General features: G+C 52.0%; 1 protein-coding gene across 1 annotated transcript in view; it reads right to left on the bottom strand.

The window, feature by feature from the left end:
- The window catches only part of INPPL1 (inositol polyphosphate phosphatase like 1), a 48,833-nt gene extending 28,829 nt beyond the window's left edge, over positions 1–20,004 (bottom strand). The window contains exons 1-2 of the mRNA XM_081952865.1: positions 19,548–20,004; positions 3,059–3,122 (exon numbers count right to left, since the gene is read on the bottom strand). Coding sequence (XP_081808991.1) covers positions 3,059–3,122; positions 19,548–19,717 — 234 coding nt within the window. The 5' untranslated portion in view covers positions 19,718–20,004. The remainder of the gene's footprint in view (positions 1–3,058; positions 3,123–19,547) is intronic.
- Between the last annotated feature and the right edge of the window lie 504 nt (positions 20,005–20,508).

Genomic DNA, 20,508 nt, shown 5'->3' with positions numbered 1-20,508 from the left:
TGAGGGGCTGCCCCAAAGAAGAGGAGGGGGTAAAATTATTCTCGAAACCCCCAGAAAGGAAGACAGGGAGCAATGGGTGGAAACTGATCAAGGAGAGAAGCAGCCTAGAACTAAGGAGGAATGTCCTAACAGGGAGGACAATTAACCAGTGGAACTCCTTGCCACCAGAAGTTGTGGGTGCTCCATCACTGGAGGTTTTTAAGAAGAGACTGGTTGGCTATTTGTCCAGGATGGTACAAGTTCTCCTGTTTCAGCAGGGGGTTGGACTAGAAGACCTCTAAGGTCCCTTCCATCTCTATTATACTGCACTCTGGGGGCCCGTCCTGATTGTGGTTAATGTACAGGCTGGAAAGCAAGATGCCAGGAGTTCAAGACCCACCTTAGCCATAAAAGCTTTGGCTCAATCACCAGGAGACGGTAAGCTCTAGTCTTACCTTTGCCATGAAAGCTAGCTGGGTGACTTGGAAAACCAGAGGAGGAAGTTGTGTTGGATATGTTTGCGGCCTTGAGTTATTCGGGTAAAGGGTGAAAAATGGTCACACTTCTCAGTGCCTTTGTCATTTTGAATGGTCAGTAGATGAACTGTTATAAATCGAGGACTATTTGTACCTATTTGATTTCTTAGGAAAGACAGCCAGTCAGCCTCTGGGAAGGATGAACGATGGTTCTGGCTTAGCCAGGATGAAGCTGGTCTTTGGGGCGGCCCTGGCAGGGGCACTGGCTGGCCCATTCTGCCCTGCCTCAGCTGCCCACTTGGCACGCAGATTCAATGGCCAGTTTAGGATGCCCCGTCAGCCCACAGACTTCCTTTCCGCAGCTGGCACGCCTTTCGCCCGCCTCCTCACTTATTCCTGCTTGGCCAGGAGCACAATAGGGCCACTGTTGCCCCATCAATGAGTCCGGCTGGCCTCGCCCCAAGATCAGCACTGTGTGGGCATCTGCTGGGCTCTCACCAGCTGAGGCTGCCCAAGAGAAGCAGCCGAGAAGATGCCGCCTGCAGAAAAGGAAGCGCATGACCCAAATTTCCCGGAATGGCTCTCTCCGGCGGCCCCAGGCCTCGTTCTTTGGATCCCAAGCCTCGGTTTTTCTTCCCGCTGGGCCATTTCCAAACAAACTTTCATACTGAACTCAGAATGGGGAAGAGGGCAGAGGAGGATCTTGCAAGGAAGCAGGGCATAGAATAAAATAACAGAGCTGGAAGGGACCTTGGAGGTCTTCTAGTCCAACCCTCTGCCTAGACAGGAAACCCTATATACCGTTCCAGACAGATGGCTATCCAACATCTTCTTAAAGACTTCCAGTGTTGGGGCATTCACAACTTCTGGGGGAACTTCTGTTCCACTGATTAATTGTTCTAACTGTCAGGAAAGTTCTCCTCAGTTCTAAGTTGCTTCTCTCCTTGGTTAGTTTCCATCCATAGTTGCTTCTTGTTCTGCCCTCAGGTGCCTTGGAGAATAAGTTGACTCCCTCTTCTTTGTGGCAACCCCTGAGATATTGGAAGACTGCTATCATGTCTCCCCTAGTCCTTCTTTCTATTAAACTAGACATACCCAGTTCCTGCAACCGTTCTTCATATATTTTAGCCTCCAGTCCCCTCATCCTCTTTGTTGCTCTTCTCTGCACTCTTTCTAGAGTCTCCACATCTTTTCTACATCGTGGAGACCAAAACTGAATGCAGTATTCTAGGTGTGGCCTTACCAAGGCCTTATAAAGTGGTATTAACTCTTCACGTGATCTTGATCGACATGAAAATACAGAGCCCAGAAATGCCTAATCCAAGAAATTTTGGGACTTCAGCACCCAGAATTCCCATTAGGAGATTCCTCCATGGCCAACTGTCCTCTGCTTATCACTGTCAGCCTGCTCTGGTAAAGGGGAGAGCAATAGCTCTTTGAGGCTGCATTAACAGAGGGATAGAATTAAGCATTAATACCACTTCATAAGGCCTTGGTAAGGCCACACTTGGAATATTGAATCCAGTTTTGGTTGCCATGATGTAGAGAAGATGTGGAGACTCTGGAAAGAGTGCAGAGAAGAGCAACAAAGATGATTAGGGGACTGGAGACTAAAACATACGAAGAACGGTTGCAGGAACTGGGCATGTCTAGTTTAATAGAAAGAAGGTCTAGGGGAGACAGGATAGCAATCTTCCAATATCTCAGGGGCTGCCACAAAGAAGAGGGAGTCAAACTATTCTCCGAAGCACCAGAAGGCAGGACAAAAAGCAACGGATGGAACAGGGAGAGAAGAAGCAACCTGGAATTAAGGAGAAACTTCCTGAAAGTGAGAACAATTAATCTGTGGAACAGAAGTTGATTCCAGAAATTGTGAATAGAAATAGCACTTAGACTTATATACCACCTTACACTGCTTCCCAGCCCTCTCTGAGGGGTTTACAGAGTCAGCCTCTCCCCCCAACAATCTGGGTCCTCATTTGACCCACCTCGGAAGGACGGAAGGCTGAGTCAACTTGGAGCCTGGTGAATCATCCATCACTGCAGGTTTTTAAGCAGAGATTGGACCATGAAATGGTCTCCTGCTTGAGCAGGGGGCTGGACTAGAAGACCTCGCAGGTCCCTTCCAACTCGGTTATTGTGTGCAGACGAGCGAGGCAGAAAGGCAGAAGGCTTGAAGGAGTCATACTCCTGACAAAAGCAGGGGTTACCAGCAAGTTTAAGATGTGTGGACTTCAATTCCCAAGACTCCCCATCCAGCATCGCTTCATGGAATTCTGGGAGTTGAAGTCCACAAGTCTTAAAAGTTGCCAAGGTTGAGAAAGCTTACTCTAAACAAGAAGGGGTGCAGAACAATGGTGAAATTCAATGTTTTTTACTGCAGGTTTTGTGGGCGTGGCTTGGTGGGCGTGGCAGGGGAAAGATCCTGCAGAATCCCCATTCCCACCACACTCTGGGGCCAACCAGAGGTGGCATTTGCCAGTTCTCCAAACTACTCAAAATTGCCGCTACCGGTTCTCCAGAACCTGTCAGAACCGGCTGGATTTCATCCCTGATGCAGAAGTTCACCGCAGGGGAAACAGAGGACAAATGCAAACCCTCACCTGGACGGCCAAAAACTCCTCTTCATCAGGCAAAATCCGATAGGTGTGGACATGTTTCTGGAACCTGAAAGAGACAGGAGAAGACGTCAAGCAGGGCGAAAATGGAGAGCATCCCATTCAGAGTCACCTTCTCAATATTAAACCCCCGTTTTTCAACCGTGGCCACTTGAGGATGGGTGGACTTCAACTCCCAGAATTCCCCAGCCAGAGTTGCAGGATTCCAGCTGTGGCCTTCCCAAGGGTATTCTTTTCACTGTTTTCCACAGTTACGACCTTTGGAGCACGATCCAAATGGGATCAAAATTTGGATGCTTGATTCATATTTATGACGGTCGCAGTGCCCCTGGGGTCTCGCGATCCACTTTTGCGACCTTCTGGCCAGCAAAGTCAATGGGGAAGCCGGATTCACTTAAGGACCGTGTTGCTAACATAGCAACTGCAGTGATTCACTTAACAACTGTGGCAAGAAAGGTGGTAAAATGGGGCAAAATTCACATTGCAAGTGCCTGGCTTAAGCATAGAAGTATTTGCACAATTATGGTCGTAAGTCGAGGACTCCCTGTATGCAAATCTGGTTACGTATCCAAAGCAGGATCCTGGCACCGGACGGGTTTTTGCAAATGGGAGTCAAATAAGGGAGTTCATTTGAACCCAGGGCCAAACTCTGCAACTGGCATTCTTCCTCCTTCCTCCGCTTTCCAGTACAGGTAGTCCTTGACTTACGACCACAATTGAGCCCAAAATTTCCGTGGCTAAGTGAGACATTTTTAAGAGAGTTTTGCCCATCTTGCCACAGTTGTTAAGTGAAACACTGCAGTTGTTAAGTGAGTCACACGGTTGTTAAGTGAATCCAGCTTCCCCATTGACTTTGCTTGCCGGAAGGTTGCAAAAGGGGACCACGTGACCCCAGGACACGGCGACCGTCATAAATACGAGTCACCTTCCGAGGGTCTGAATTTTGGGGATGCTGCAACTGTTGTGTGAACAATGGTCCTTTTTTTCTGTGCTGTCGTAACTTAAAGTGGTCACTAAATGGACTGTTGTAAGTCGAGGACTACCGCTATAGCCCAGGAGATTCTCTCAGCTGTCTCAAACTGGGGCAGGGGGTGGGGACGGGGGTGGGGGGGAGCAACGCAGCCTGCTTGGAACTTTCTCGCAAAGTTTGTTCCATGCCCGAAATAGCCGGGAGGATTTGGGGCAGGCCAGAAGAGGCCGGCAGGAGCCAGGCAGCTTCAGCTCAGCCCCAAACAAAGGCTCAGACAGGTGGGAGGGACGCGGCCATCGTGCGCTGTTCCTCCGGCGAGTCAGGACGTGCCAGCCAGCCACGTAACGGCACAGGCACCACTTCGGAAGATCGTGGAGACAACAGGCTGGCATTCCTGGCACCGGGACCACTTGCGTTCTGCCCCTGGCACAGCTCGGGGGGGGGGGGGCTGGTCAGGGGACATGGTGAAGGACGAGCAGATCTGGAGGGGGGTCAGTTGGGGAAGGGGCTGCAGGCAGAGACCCTTTCCCTGGGATTGATTTAGTACCAACTGACAAGGCACTCAGAGTCTGTCAACTTTAGCAACTTTAAAGTGTGAGGACTTCAATTCCCAGAATCCCCAGCCAGCCAGCCAAGACCACCGAGACCTCTGCCTGAGAAATGTTGCCTCTGATCTGAATTCGCACCCAGGCCTGTTCCGAGCCAGGGGCCTCCTTGACTGTGGAGAGGTGGAGAGGACAGAAGTCAAACCAAGGGATGCTCAGGACGGTCTCTTCTGCTTCTTTTTCAAGGAGTCCCCGACTTACGACCCCAATGGAGCCCAAAATGACTGTTGCTAAGTGAGCCAGTCACTAAGTGAATTTTGCTCCATTGTTATGACCTGGTTCACCACAATTGTCACTTGGTTGTTAAGCGCATCTGCCTTCCCCATTGAGCAGGGGTGTCCAAACTTGGGAACTTTAAGACTTGTGGACTTCAACTCCCAGAATTGTTAAGTGAATCACTGCAGATGTTAAGTCAGTAGCACGGCCGTAAAGTGAATTTGGTTTCCCCATTGTGTTTGCCGGCCAGAAGGTCAGGACCCCGGGAGATTGCAACCGTCTTAAGTATGAGTCGCTTGCAGAGCATCTGAATTTTGATCCCTTGACCTTGATCAGTCATAAGTGTGAAAAACAGGCCGTGTCCCTTTTTTCGTCCAGGGCTGTTTTAAGGGTCACCAAACAGCCGTTGTAGGTCGAGGACTCCCTGTGCAAAAGCAAGCAGGCCCTTTCCTCTGGCCAAGCCGGCCCTTTGAACCCCAGGTGGGGTGGGCTGAGTTTGCAAAGGCAGGGTCCGCATAAGCTGGGTCTCCCCACCACCACTCCCCAGGACCCTCGATTCTGTCTCTCTGGCCGCCCATCACGGAAGGCCGTAATCCCCACCAGACATGCCCCCTTCCACGGATAGCCCAGCCAAGCAGCTGAAGAGCGGACAAAGGACTCTTGTGCTGACCGAGCTGACCAGCCGGCTGATGACTTCAGAGGGGGGGCTCCCTCGACTGTCTCTTCCCTCCCCCCTTTTCCCCCTTGAGTTCAAGCAGGGGGAGACAGGAGGGGACGGAGCCTCTGGGTGTCCACCCTCCTTTCCCCAAGGGCTGCTGGCCCAGGCACCCCTTCCTAGCGTCATGGGGGGGGAAAGGCCTGTGCCTCTTTGTGCGCCCCCCGGTCCTGTCCAGGGAAGAGGTGTGCCCTAAAGGGGACCCCCAGGATGGGATGTGGGGCCTCTGGCTGCTCCAGCCATCTTGCCCAGTGCCCAATTCTGGGAATCGAAGTCCACCAGTCCTCAAGATTGGCTACGTCTCTTCTAAAGCCATCCTACTCTGCCTGGCTGTCGTTGGGTGCAGGGCTTCAAGGGAGGATGCCAGCTTGAGACCACCCGCAAAAGGGCCCCCTTCAGTGAAAGCCCCCCCCCCCAATCGGCCTTGCTAAGGGTGAATGGGCGGCAGCCAAGGACGGCGTCTTTCTGTGGTGGCATTATTTATAGCTGGCTCATGGCAGTGACCGCTTCCCCCATGTGGGCTGGAGCCTCCGTGCCACCCTTGCGTCAGGCGTGGACACGGCCAGCCAGGCGTGACTCAGGGAAAAGCACAGGCAGAGGGGAGGGAGGGAGGGAGGGAGGGAGGGAGGGAGAGAGAGAGAGAGAGAAGACAGAAAGGAGTGAGTGAGAATGAGAGAGAGAAAAGAGAGACAAGAGAAAGAGACAAGAGAGAAGAGAGGAAGCATCTTCCCTGTGCCGCTGGGGGGGAGGGGAAGGGTAGGCTAACCTAGCGGATGAGTCGTGAATAGTCTGCACACGCACGCACACACGTGTTAGGTAGGCAAAACATGTGTGCGTATGTGTGTCTGACACGCACATTTGCCAGAACAATCTTGCGCTGGCATAGATGTGCCAGGCAGGCAAAGGTGATAAGTCTTTCACTAGTAGGCAAGCACATACCTGTGCTAACAGAAACAGGGGTGTGTGGGGGGTGCGTGGGTGAGAGAGAGAGGGGGGGGGGAGGTTGATGCAGTTGAAGAGTCTTGCACTAGCACAGAATTGCAGGCAGGTTTGTGTGTGTCCGTGTGTGTGTGTGTGTGGGATGCCAACTGCAACTGAAAGACTCTTGCACTAATACAGATGTGCAGGCAGGTCAGATGATCAAAATTCAGCCACTTGGCAACTGGCTCACATTTATGACCTGTCCTGGGGTCACCTGATCCCCTTTTGTGACCTTCGGACAAGCAAACCCAGCGGGGAAGCCAGGGTCGCTTATCAACCATGTTACCAACTTAACAACTGCAGGGATTCACTTAACAACCGTGGCAAGGAAGGTCGTAAAATGGCTCAAAACTCACTGGACAACTGCCTCACCTAGCGACAGACATGCTGGGCCCAATTGTGGTCGTAAGCCGAGGACTCCCTGCGCTGCCATGAGTAATCCAGAGGTGGCATCTGGGCGCAGGTGTTGCCACCAGGCCCTCCGGCTACCCAAATGCCAAGGAGGCTCCGTCAGCCCCCGAGGGAGGCAAAGAGGCTTGGAGGGGGCAGGGAGGGCTTGCCGGGACCTGCCCCACACTGCAGCTCAGAGGCGGCTGCCACCGGCGGGGGGGGGGCAGGGGGTGAAATTCCAGCAACTCAGAAACACGGCAGCTGCTTCCCTGCCCTCCGGACCCCCTTCCTTCCTTCCCGAGGTCTGCAGAAGAGGTAAGGGGGCGGGAAGGCAGAGGAAAACAGCTGGCTTGGGAGGCTGAGCAGAAAACCCCCCCCCCGCCCTCCAGAAAGACAGGCAGGCGAGACCTCTGGGCCACAGAGGCTCAGTCGGGAAAGCCGAGCTTGGGATCCCTTGGGACCCCCCTGGATTGCAAAGCCCATCCTTCTCTCCCAGTTCTTGGCCCCCGGATGCTGGGGGTGGCAGAAGCCACCTAGGCTCAGGAGGGGGCTGGGGAGACCTGGGGGGCCCTTTCCCAATGGAGGGAAACTAATCAAGGAGAGAAGCAACCTGGAACTAAGGAGAAACTCCCTAACAGGGAGGAAAGTGACCAGTGGAACCGCTTGTCACCAGACGTTGTGGGTGCCCCTTCATCCCTGGAGGTTTCTAAGGCGAGACGGCACTTGGTCTGACTGGGTCTCGCGCTTGAGCAGGGTGGGTGGGTCTAGAAGACCTCCAAGGTCCCTTCCAACTCTGTCATCCTGCTTCCTGCCAGCCTCCCCCCCCCAAGCGTCCAGTGAGCAAGAGCAGACCGGAAAAAACAGGAGCCGAAGGAGCCCCATGTGCCGCTTTGTGGCTGGCAACCTCCGCGCATTCCCCTCACATTCCCAGGCTGAGTCAGAAGCCACGAAAACCCTGGACAGCAAGGAAGGCCTTGAGGAAGGGGGGGGCTCCAATTCCCCCCCCCAGCTATACAAAGAACTCTCTCCAAATGCAAAAGTGGGGAGAGAGAGAGAGAGGGAGAGAGAAAGAAAGAAAGAAAGAGACAGGGATTGAGACAGAGAGAGAGAGAGACAAAGACAAAGGGAGAGAGAGACAGAGAGAAAGAGAGAGAGAGAGAAAGAGACAGACAGAGAGAGAGAGAGACAAAGACAAAGGGAGAGAGAAAGAGAGAGAGAAAGAAAGAGGCAGAGACAGAGACAAGAGAGAAAGAGACAGAGACAAAGAAAAAAAGAGAGAGACACACAGAGAGAGAAAGAGAGGGGGGGCAGAGAGAGAGAGAGAGAGGCACACAGAGAGAGAGACAGAGAGAGATTCCTGGGGATTTGAAGAGAGCGTGAAGCTGGGGAAGAAGAAAAACACACTGCCTTCTTGTGATGTTTTTCAAACCACAACCGAAGCCGCCCCCCTCCCTCGACTAAATCTCCCCCCTCCCCTTTTCAGCAGAAGCAGCTTGAACGTTTCCAAGGAGTTCGCACGAGGGAGGCCTGGCGCACGGCTGGGAAATGTTGCTTTCTAAGAGTCCCAGTTTGCACAGCAGCAGCCTGGAAAATCCAGAGCGAGCTAACGCTGGCACGGTAATAACAGGCCTTGGGGGGAAATGGGCATTTATGGCAGCCACTAAATGGGTGTTTTGAACAGAAGGGCCCTGCACCAGTTGGCGTTCAGTTGTTCAGGGCTGGACTTTGGCAGAGCCTCAAACTCAAAACAGTCAACAACGGCAACTGGACACACATCCTTCCCCCCCCACGCCCACGTCTTCTTAAAATGGGGCACCATCCACGCTGGAGCAGGATAAAATGAGCTGGCGAAGCTCAGGAATAGACCGACCCAGGTGTTGGGAGCCTGCTGATGCCATCTCGGGCTGGGTGAATCAAGGGAGCACATCGCCTTAAACTGGTTTATTTCTCTAGTCCCAGAAGAGCCACTCATGAAAGCCCTCTTCTGACCAGGGAAGTCTCAGCGGCTGAGAAAGGTGGTTTTAATCCATTGAAATTGACACTTCTTCTGATCCTAAGAAAGCTGATTTTATCTAGTAATCAGGGTTGAAACTGACACATCACCTTAGAGGGAAAGAGCTGGGCTTTTGCTCCATCACCATTTTGCTTTGTCAAATTTAGAGGTGTCAAATGAAGCTCTGCCAGGAGCCCTGCCCCCCTGTTCAAATGCAGGGTAGGGGGCTTCTTCTGACAATGGGGTGAGCAAAGGAGGGGGGCAGCAAGGCCAGGGGTCCGTTTCCCCAAAGGTTTGGGTCCATGGCCTTGTAAATCCATACCTCCAGATCTTAATCCTGAAAAATGGCTCTCTTCCCAGTCCACTTCCCCTCCTCTCGCAATCCCACTTTGAAAAGAGGAAGTCCCCCAGTGGGTCAGGGGTCTGTGGGGAGTGGAAACCTCCTGGCTTCTAGCCCCACTTACAATATTTACCATCTGCTGCCCCACACTCCTTCCCTCAAATAGCCTCTCTCCTTGTGTACGGGACCCGCATTTATTATATTTACAATTTATTCAAAAATGGATACACTGTCAGTTTGGAAACTTTGTAAAACCCAAAAAGGAAACTCAGAATAAAACACCATCAGCAGAAAACAAAATCTAGGTAGAAAGCAGTGAAGCAGAACAATAGCAGGCGTGCACAACACACACACACCCGGCGGGAATGGTTGTGAAGGTGACACAACCGGCAGTGGTGGGTAAATAAAATTATTTGGCTAGGGAAAAGGCAGAATTTACATTTACGGCTGACTGGAAACCCAAAAGTGTTTTGCATGAGGCAGACAAAAATGAACATATATGATTTGTGGTTTTGAAAGCTGGGGGGTGGACGGGAACTACATGCTAGAACAAAATGGCTTTTGCTTTGTAACTACAAGTAGTCTTAGACTTGGTCGTAAATGTGAAAAACAGTCATAGGTCACTTTTTTCATTGCCGTTGTAACTTCAAACAGTAGTGACCATTTGACGTTACAACGGCAATGAAAAAGGTGACTTATGACTGTTTTTCACACTTACGACCATTGCAGCCTCTCTAAGGTCATGTGATTGACATTCAGATGTTTGACAACTGCTTCAAATTTATGACGGTCGCAGTGTCCTGGGGCCATGTGGCCACATTTTGCGTCCATCTGACGAAGTCAATGGAGGAAGCCAGATTCACCTAACGAATGCGTTACTAGTTTAACAACTGCAGAGATTCACTTAACAACTGTGGCAAGAAAAGTCGTAAAATGGGGCAAGACTGACTTGACAAATTACTCACTTAGCAACATAAATTCTGGGTTCCCTTGTGGTCTTAAGTCAAGGACTACCTATCTAGATCAGTGTTTCTCAACCTTGGCAACTTTGAGACTTGTGGACTTCAACTCCCAGGATTCCCCAGCCAGCTATGAATGATAGAGTTGGCCTGAAGGGTCACCTAAGTCCCGGGGCTGGGAGTTGAAGTCCACGCGTCTTAAAGTTGTCAAATTTGGAGACTCTGGTTTACGCCTTGAGGTTGGAAGCGTCTCGCGGAGTGACTGTGCTTAATTCTCCCTGCCTGCCTCTAGTCCAGCTCACTGTTGTGCTTTGAAAGATTTGGTGGCCAGAAGCCGGGCTGGAGAGAGACGAAATCCTGACATCCAAGCAAGACAGAAACGGTCTCACAAAAAAAACACCGCAACAAAGCAAAAAAGGAAGGAGTGTGTCTTCCCTCCTCCACCAAATTCTTCCACCCTGTTGCAAGTCGCGAGACTTAAAAGCTGTTATCACCTCGCTCACCTGCATTTCCGTCGAAAGGAATCACAAAATTCGGCTCAATCTTTCCTTCTGTATTACAGGCAGTCCTCGACTTACAGCCATTCATTTAGTGACCGTTCAAAGTTACAACAGCACTGAAAAAAGTGACAGGGACGTTTTTCCAACTTGCAAATCTTGTCACATCCCCGTGGTTCAAATTTGGAGGCTTGGCAATGGGGCAAAACTCACTTAACAACCATCTTGCTTAACAATGGACATTTTGGGCTCGATTGTAGTTGTAAGTCGAGGACCTTATGCCAATCTTTGGCTTTAGCAACGCATGATGAGAGTCGCTATAAACGTATGGAGCAGCATTACCTTTAAACAAAGGAAGTCCTCATTTAGTGATCCCAATTGGAACTGTGGGGGGGGGGAGTTAAGGGACCCCTGTTCATGTAGCAGGCGTTGCTAAGCGAAACCATGACGGTGTGTGCAATCAGTTTTCCTTTGCTTCACAGACCTGCAAATGTCGTAAACGTGAGGACCGGTCACAAAGTTCATTTTTATCACTGCCATAACTAAATTATGGTTGCTAAATGAGCACTGCCTGTAATTTAAAACCAGGGCAGTCGGTTGCAGATTTTCAGCCTAACCAGGTTTATTCAAAGACATTTTGTATAATCATCTCATAAACTGCCTTATCTTTTTTCCTTACATCATCAACTTCTTTTAAAGTTGTGGGGTGGACTCTGGGCAACTGAATGGAGCTAGCAAAGTGTTTACTGGCCGGATGCCTTTCTTGTCGCCAGTATGGAGTTTTGTTCAGCAGATAAATTGTCATTGTGCCTAGAGAGAGAAATATCTGCGTCTACCTAGGATTGGTCACAACCTCCTGGTGGTGAGGTGAGGGCTCTACCTCTAGGCCACCGCAACACTCATCTTTCTTCCTTACATGCCCTCGATAACTTTAACTTTTTTTCAAAATATCTGAGAAAATACAAGCTTGACTGTTTCAAATTCCTAAATCTCCTTCCCTCTTCACCATCCGACCGCAATGGGGGTTGCAATGTCTCTTGCTAAGTGATGCGGTCGTTCAGTGAGACGTGCCCCTATTTTACAATCTCATCTTGTCACGGCTGTTAAGCGAATCCAGCTTCCCCCATTGACTATGCTTGTGGGAAGGAAGGCTGCAATCTTCATTCTAATTATAATTCTAATTATGAACCATGTGGTGGTTGCCAAGACACCCAAATTTTGTGACCCCACCCCACCTCCCCTCCCCCAAGATGCCGCAACAGTTATAAGTGCAATGAGAAGTCCTCGGCCATTTTTTTCCAGCAGTGTTGTGACTTTGAATGGTCATTAAATAGACAGTTGTAAGTCGAGGACATGCACTTTTAAGCATGCAAAACATCCCATCTGCCCATTATCTTACAGAACCAAGATGAGAAATAATTTTATTCTGTTCAAAGAAGAAATTCTACTTTCTTTGTCCATGCTACTTGATCAAAAATTAAAAAACAAACAAACCCCATATAAAACTATCCTAAATGCAACACCTTTTGCCAACATGTTGGTTAAAAGGAAGACATTTTCTCTTCTTGGGAAAGAAAGTGCAATAAAACATATGAACCCAATTCTTGTCTGCTCAAGGTTACTAATAACCACAATAAAAATGTGACCTGGGAAAGATTTGCAGCTCTGGGTTCTAAGAATTGTGGTGCACCGTCAGCCCAGGTGACGCACAATCACACCTTAAAAAAAAACACCACACACCTTTGTGGTGTTTTTTTTTTTTTTTATAGTATGCACAAACAGGAACAGCTGCAAACGGGGGATAGTCGCTCAGGACAAAGTCCAGATGGGGATAAAAAATGCTAACGGTCGCCTTAGGAAAGGCAGAGAGGAAGGAACTACGGGTAGTCCATGACTTACGACAGGTTGCTTAGCGACTGTTCGAAGTTACGACAAACTGCCCTGACGTATGACACTACATCTCCCCTCCTGTAGTTACATGGCTGCGTTTACAGCTGTTTAAAGTGCACTTTACATTTTTCAGTTTTCAGCAAAACTGACAAACAACAAACCATGGGTTTACTTAACGACTGCGGTGCTCACTTAATGACCTCCACAAAAAAAGGACATGAAATCAAGTGAGGTTACCCTATGTACGACTGTCCAAAGTTACCCTCGTGATAGACAACCTCCGTTATTACCTGTAATTTTGCATTTTTAGTGGATTGGCCTCCGACTGTCTTGACATGAGCAAAACGCAGGGATCTTTTTTTAAAAAATGCAGGTAGTCCTCAACTTACGACCACTGCACATGGCTGTTAAGTGAATCTGTCTTCCCCATTGACTTTGCTCATCAGTTCGCAAAAGGGGATCACGTGACCCTGGGACACTGCCGTCATAAATACGAGACAGCTGCCAAATGTCTGAATTTTGATCATGTGACCTGGGGATGCGGCCAAGGTCAAGAGTGTGAAAAAAATTCATTAGTCACTTTTTTCATTGCTGTTCTAACTTCAAACGGCCTCTAAACAAAAGATTGGAGCATAACCTATACTTTTTTCCATGCCATTTTAAGTTTGAATGGTCATTAAATGAATGGCCATAAATTGAGGACTACCTGTAAGTCACGCTGTATTACGGCTTGGCAGGACTGCCCATTCATACAACACGGCTACTCCAAGCACTGCAGGACACAATGTGAGTTGCCACCTTCCTGCCCCTTTTAACCAAGGTAACCCCAATAAGAGCACACCTGGAATATGGCACGCAATTTTGGTCACCACACAGCTTAAAAAATGCTGAGAGGTTGGAAAAAGTTCAGAGAAGAAACAATTCAGATCAAAGAAGGACGGGGGGGGGGGGCAGGACAGCAGCCTTCCAGTATTGGGTGGGCTGCCACAAAGAGGAGGGGGTCAGGGTATTCTCCAAAGCCCCTGAGGGCAGGACAAGAAACAAGCTCACCAAGGTGAGAAGCAACCTGAAACTAAGGAAGAATTTCCTGACAGTGAGGGCAATTAACCAGTGGAACAGCTGGCCACCAGACGTTGTGGGTGCTCCAACACTGGAGCTTTTTAAGAAGAGACTGGACAGTCGTTTGTCTGGAATGGCAGAGATTCTCCTGCTTAAGCAAGGGGCTCAGCTAGAAGATCTTCCAGCTCCCATTCTATTCTATTCTGTTCCTTATTCTATTCTGTCCATTCCCTATTCCATTCTTATTTCATAATCTATTCTATCCCTATCCCTATCCTCACACTTTGCAAGCCCAGCACTGAATGCACCCCAGACTAAATTTGCACCCACCATCCCAGCTACACAGCAGCGGGCAAGGAGAAGAGGCCTTGCAGGCACCTAGAGGGCCAGTTTGAAAACTTCCTCCTTCTATCAGTTTCTTCCCAAGGATGTTATTTATTTTATCTTGCCTCCCCCAGTGAGGGAGGGAAGGATGTGGAGGAATCCAGCTTGCTGGGAATTTCAAAGAGAGAAAGAGAGAGAGATGGTGGTTCATTAGGCAGCCTCTTTTTTTAATCAGGTTGCATTGAACTGCAGCTGTAATTATTCCAAACAGAAAGTTCAAACTTCAAAAAGTAGAACTCTGGATCATCCTATCTGATGAAAAGACGGAGGGACCTAGGAAGTAGGTGTGGGGAGGGGGGGACATGGTACCTCTCTTCCAATATTTGAGGAGTTGTCACAGAGAAGAGGGGATCAACCTAATCTCTAAAGTCCCAAAGGTGCTTTTTTTTTTCAATAAGCAGTTGGACTTTCTGGTTTTTCTTTGAAGATGTTTCACTTCTCATCCAAGAAGCTTCTTCAGCTCTGACTGAATGGTGGAGAATGGAAGGATTTATACTCCTGATCATTTGCATCTTTGTAGCAACCATGGTTTTGGGACAAGCATAACCTGGAGGACGGAGAATCGCTATAGAACAAGAGAATAAGCAAGATATGTAGTGTCTGTTGGAGGTGGTGACCCTTTGAGAGCTGAAGGCTATGAAACTTCATTGTAATATATTATGCCGATTAGTGTACCTACAAAGTGACAATAAGGTTATTCTAAGAGTGAAACTAAACAAGGGGAGATTCAACCTGGAAATAAGGAGAAATTTCCTGACAGGGAGAACCATCAACCCATGGAACAGAAGTTGCCATCAGAAGTTGTGGGAGCTTCCTCCCTGGAGGCTTTCAAGAAGAGACTGGACTGCCCTCGGTCAGAAATGGTGTAGGGTCTCCTGCTTGGTCTGAGGGTTGGACTAAATGACCTACAAGGTCCCTTTCAACTCTCTTAATCTGTAATCTGTAATATGAAGAACGGTTACAAGAACTGGGCCTGGTTAGTTTAGTGAAGAGAAGGACCAGGGGAGACAGGAGAGCATCTTCCAATATTTGGGGGGCTGCCACAGAAAGGAGGGGGGGTCAAGATACTCTCCAAAGACCCTGAAGGCAGGACAAGGAACAACGGATGGAAACTGAGCAAGGAGAGATTCAACCTGGAAATGAGGAGGAATTTCCTGACAGGGAGAACAATCAATCCATGGAACAGAAGTTGCCTTCAGAGGTTGTGGGAGCTTCATCCCTGGAGGCTTTCAAGGAGAGACTGGAACTCTGCCCTCTGTCAGGAATGGTCTAGCCTGGGGCTCCTGCTTGGCTGGGGGTTTGGACTAGAACAGCAGACCCCAATCTTTGTGGAACTAGGAGGCAGTTTCGAAACAAAAACTTTCTTCCACAAACTGTGGGTGGGTGGATGGGTGGGTGGGTAACCTACAGCCCATGCATGCACAGATGAAGCTTCACCTGCTCGCTGGCTGCTTCTGTGGCCCAGTTCCTAACAGGCCATGAACTGGTACTAGTCATGGTCCAAGGCTTGGAGACCCTTGGAGTAGAAGACCTCCAAGGTCCCTTCCAGCCCTCAGTTCCATGAGACAGAAAGGTAAAAGAGATACAGGAGATATAGAGAACAAATGGAAGACAAATGGATGGACAGACAGGCAGACATATAGGTAGAGATGATAGATTAGATAGATAAATGATAGATAGTTGGATGGATGGATGGATGGATGGATGGATGGATGGATGGATGGAGAGAGGTGGATGGATGGAGAGATGGATGGGTAGGTTGGTGGTTGGATGGAGAGAGATAGATGGATGGATGTAGAAAGAGAGAGAGAGATGGGTGAGTGGATGGATGGATGGAGAGAGAGAGAGATGGAGAGAGAGAGATGGGTGGATAGCTAGGTACATAGCTGGGTGGGGGGGAGAGAGAGATGGAGAGAGAGAGAGATGGAGAGAGAGAGAGATGGAGAGAGAGAGAGAGAGATGGGTGGATAGGTAGGTACATAGCTGGGTGGGGGAGAGAGAGAGATGGAGAGAGAGAGAGATGGAGAGAGAGATGGGTGGATAGGTAGGTACATAGCTGGGTGGGGGAGAGAGAGAGATGGAGAGAGATGGAGAGAGAGAGATGGAGAGAGAGAGAGAGATGGGTGGATAGGTAGGTACATAGCTGGGTGGGGGAGAGAGAGAGAGATGGAGAGAGAGAGAGATGGAGAGAGAGAGAGAGATGGGTGGATAGGTAGGTACATAGCTGGGTGGGGGAGAGAGAGAGAGATGGAGAGAGAGAGAGATGGAGAGAGAGAGAGATGGAGAGAGAGAGATGGGTGGATAGGTAGGTACATAGCTGGGTGGGGGAGAGAGAGAGAGATGGAGAGAGAGAGAGAGATAGAGAGAGAGAGAGATGGAGAGAGAGAGAGAGAGATGGGTGGATAGGTAGGTACATAGCTGGGTGGGGGAGAGAGAGAGATGGAGAGAGAGAGAGATGGAGAGAGAGAGAGATGGAGAGAGAGAGAGAGATGGGTGGATAGGTAGGTACATAGCTGGGTGGGGGAGAGAGAGAGAGATGGAGAGAGAGAGAGATGGAGAGAGAGAGAGATGGAGAGAGAGAGAGAGAGATGGGTGGATAGGTAGGTACATAGCTGGGTGGGGGAGAGAGAGAGAGATGGAGAGAGAGAGAGATGGAGAGAGAGAGAGAGATGGGTGGATAGGTAGGTACATAGCTGGGTGGGGGAGAGAGAGAGAGATGGAGAGAGAGAGAGATGGAGAGAGAGAGAGAGATGGGTGGATAGGTAGGTACGTAGCTGGGTGGGGGAGAGAGAGAGAGATAATGAGAGACAGACCAAATTGCCTCCAGACGTTATGGGTGCTCCATTGCTGGAGGTTTTTAAGAAGGGAGTGGACAGCTATTTGTCCAGTCTGGAAAAAGGTCTCTGACAGGGGCTGGACTAGAAGACCTCCGAGGTCCCTTCCAGCCGTGGGATTCTGCAACCCGGGATTCCAGCAGAGAGGCGTGGAGAACGAGGAGGTTGGCACATTCAGCCCTGCTAAGGTTTCCTTCATGTTCTCACACCAGCGGCCTTTGCCAGCTCTGGGAGGGTGCCAGGGGGCGGCTGTAATGAGAGGGGCATTAAAAAACAGGCCGCTTTCTATTTTTTCCTCTGCTGGGGTTCCGTGACCGGCTCAGCAACTGCCAATATCCAGCGGCCGCAGCAAGAGAACAGACTGTGCCCAGGAGAAAGGGCTGCAGAACAAGGGGAAACTAGCTGGCACCAGAGCTGGCACTGCTCCCTCTTCTCTCCACGTGTGGCCCCCACCCCCCACCCCCACTCCAGCAGCCGCCAATGCTTGAAGATTTGGAGGGGTGTGTGTTTGTGTGTGTATGTGTGTGTGTGTGTGTGTGTGTGTGTGAAGGATGAAGTCTGTCCCTGGACAAGCAGGAATGGCTACATCACCAAAGAATCCCAGGCACTGTGGGAGTGTGTGTGTGTGTGCATCCCTTCCTCTCCCGTTTGGCAGCTGCCATCCCCCCACCCCACCCCCACTCTTCCAGCAAGAGGGGCTGAGCCCAGGATCTGCTGCAGGGAAGGCAGGGAGCAGCCCAGAAGGATGCGCCAGCCAGGGAGCCCTTACTCACTGGGCAGGCAGTAGCACCAGCGGAAATCCTGCAGGGTTTTCCTGTGTGTGTGTTTCTGAGTGTGAGACACAGAGAGAGAGGGAGGGTGGGGAAAGGGAGCGAAGAAGAAACAGAAGTAGGGGGAGAGAGGGGAAGAGAGAAAGAAGCAGGAGAGAGAGAGAGAGAAATAGAGAGAGGGAAGGAGGGAGGAAAAAATGAAAGGGAGACAGAGGGAAATAGAGGGAGAGGAAGAGGAGAGAAGGAGGGGGAGAAAGAAAAGGAGAGACAGACAGACAGACAGACAGACAGATATAGAGATTGAGGAGGGAGGGAGCCAGACTGTTGCAAAGGTTATTTGGGAAGCCCACCCAGCCCCACAAAGAACGCCCCCTCCCCCACCTTCCCAGGATAAGTATTTGGCAATGTACTCCAACTGCTGTCCCCTTAGGAGTGGGAAATCAAACCCAGAGTCTCCCCAGGACTGACCCCCCCCCCACAAACACTCAGTTCTGAGTAACAAAAGTTTCTCCTTGGGTTAACCCTTCTTCTGCCTCTGTTTTATCTTATCTGCTTTTATCTCTCCCACCCCCCATCCCCAAATGAGGGCTCAGGCAGGGCAGAGAGAGGCTGGCAGCCCAACTGAGGGAGTTGCCCCCCCCCATCAATTCTGGGCAGGAGGAACCCCAGGAAATCACAGGAGAGAGGGGGGAGGGGCGCAGATGTGGGGGAGGCAAGCGCTGTCTTAACTCCCTCCCCCTCTGAAATTGCTCCCACCACACAAGGCCAGGAACCCTGAAGGTGCTTGAAATGGGGGTCTGTCTCCAAATTTGGCAACTTTCAGACTTGTGGGCTTGGACTCCCAGAATCCCCCAGGCAGCTGAGCTGGAATTGGTCTGCTCCAGGAGTCTGAAAGTTGCTGAGGTTGGAGACCCCCCCCCTAAAGAGCCAAGCTGCACCACCCAGCGCTCTTCCAAAGGCACACAGTTGCCGCAGGTGAGGAGGGGGCGAGGGCACGTGCCTAGGGAGCCCGGGGACGCGGCCATGCAGTCCTGCCCAGTTTGGACTTTGGCTCCTTGCGCAGCGGGCCAAGAACCCCCCGCGGCTCCTTCTGGGCTCGCTCGGAAGTTCAGCTCCAAAGCGCTTCCCTGGACGCGTCTCCCGGGCGGGCGCGGGAAGCGCTGCATACCGGCAGCTGCCCCCGGGGGGTTTCTGGCCAAAGAAGGGATCGGGAGGGCCACTAGACTGGGGAAGCGGCAGGGTCGCCCAGCCCGTCCCGGGAGGTTGGCATTTCGCAGCCCAAAGGCTCGGGTTACATGGCGGAAGGTCAGCCCCGGGACTCCAGCGCCAGGCAGGGCTGGGGAGGGGAGGGAGGGAAGGAGGTAGAAAGAGGGAGGAAAGAAAGGGAGGGAAAGGGGAGGAAGGAGGGAAGGAAGGGGGAGAGGGAGGGAAAAGGGGAAATGGGTAGGGAGAGAGGGAAGAAAGAGAGCATGAAGAGAAGGAAGGGAGAGAAAGAGGGAGGAAAAAGGACGAATTGGGAAAGGGAAGGAAGAAGGAGAAAGAGAGAAGGAAGGAGGAGAGAGGGAAGGAGGTAGAAGGAGGGAGGGAGGAAGGAAGGAAGGCGAGGGAAAGAAGGAAGGAAGGGAGAGAGAGAGAGGAAGGGAAGGAGGTAGAAGGAGGGAGGAAAGAGAGGAAGAAAGGAGGGAGGGAGGCTTGGCCAGAGCCCGCCCAACCGCTGCCCTCCAGCCACCCCGGAATGCCCAGCTTGGGGGTGGCTGGGGGGTCGCGCAGGAAGCCCGCAGGGTCATATGGGGAGGGGGGCGCAGGCCGGCCTTCCCCGGGGGCTCCCCGCCCTCCCCCCGCCCCCCCGGCGGCGCCCGCGGGCCACTCACAGCACGCAGAGGGCGAAGGCTCCGGCCACGCTCTCGCTGTCTCGCACCAGGAAGCTGCCGTCCCGCCCGGCCCGCGCCAGGAGCTCCTCGGCCGCCGCCCGGCTCAGGTCCTTGTGGTACCACAGCGGCGCCCCCGGGCCGGCGCCACAGGAGAGCCCCGCCAGCGCCATGGCCGCCCAGGAGGGCGCTCAGCAAAGGCCGCCGGGACCCCCGCCTCGCCCCCCGCGCCGCATGGCCGCCCCGGGCAGGACCGGCCCCGCCGCCGCCCGCCCGCCGCCCGCCACGATCGCCCCGCTGCCCGGCCTGACCCCGCCGGCCCTCCGGCCGCTCAGCGCTTCTCCGGCGCGGGGCCCGAGGAGGAGGAGGAGGAAGCGGCGCGGGGCCCCGAAGCGTCGCCGGGGAGCTCGGCCGGCCTCCGCTTCCTGGGGCGGCCCCTCGGCTGGGCAGGCGGGGGCGGCTCCCGAAGGGGCGGGCGGGGGGGCGGGGAAAGCAGCCCCGCTTGGGCTACCCAGAGGGCATCGCCCCCAAGCCCCCCCCCCGAAAGCCGCGCAAGGGGCGGGGGCGCCGCTTTTGGCCCGGAGCTTCCTGGGGGTGGGGGCGGATGGAGGGGCTCCCCGGGGAATGGGGGGGCGGAGCCTTGCCAACTTGCGGGCGGGGGTCTCGGGCTGCTCGGAGTCCTGCCTTTCTCCCCCAAGTGTCGCCCCGGGATCGGGAGCTTGGTTGGGGGAGCGCAGCCTCCAAGGCGAGAAGCAAGGGGGGCTCCGCGGATTCTCCCCCTTTGAGCATTTGCAGGACTGTCGGAGGGGATTTGGGGGGGGGGCGCTTCTGGTCCAACCGCCTGCGGGGAAATTCCTCCTTATTTCGAGTTTGGACCTGCCCTCCTGCAGCTTCCTACCTGTTGAGCGGTTTGTTTCCCGAGCCCCCTTGGGCCCTATGGAGAATAAAGCCACCCCTCTTCCCT

The sequence above is a fragment of the Natrix helvetica genome (genome assembly GCF_964273705.1).
Source record: "Natrix helvetica genome assembly, chromosome: 4".
NCBI lineage: Eukaryota > Metazoa > Chordata > Lepidosauria > Squamata > Natricidae > Natrix > Natrix helvetica.
The sequence above is the reverse complement of the archived record's forward strand: the minus strand, read 5'-3'. Positions and strand labels throughout refer to the sequence as shown.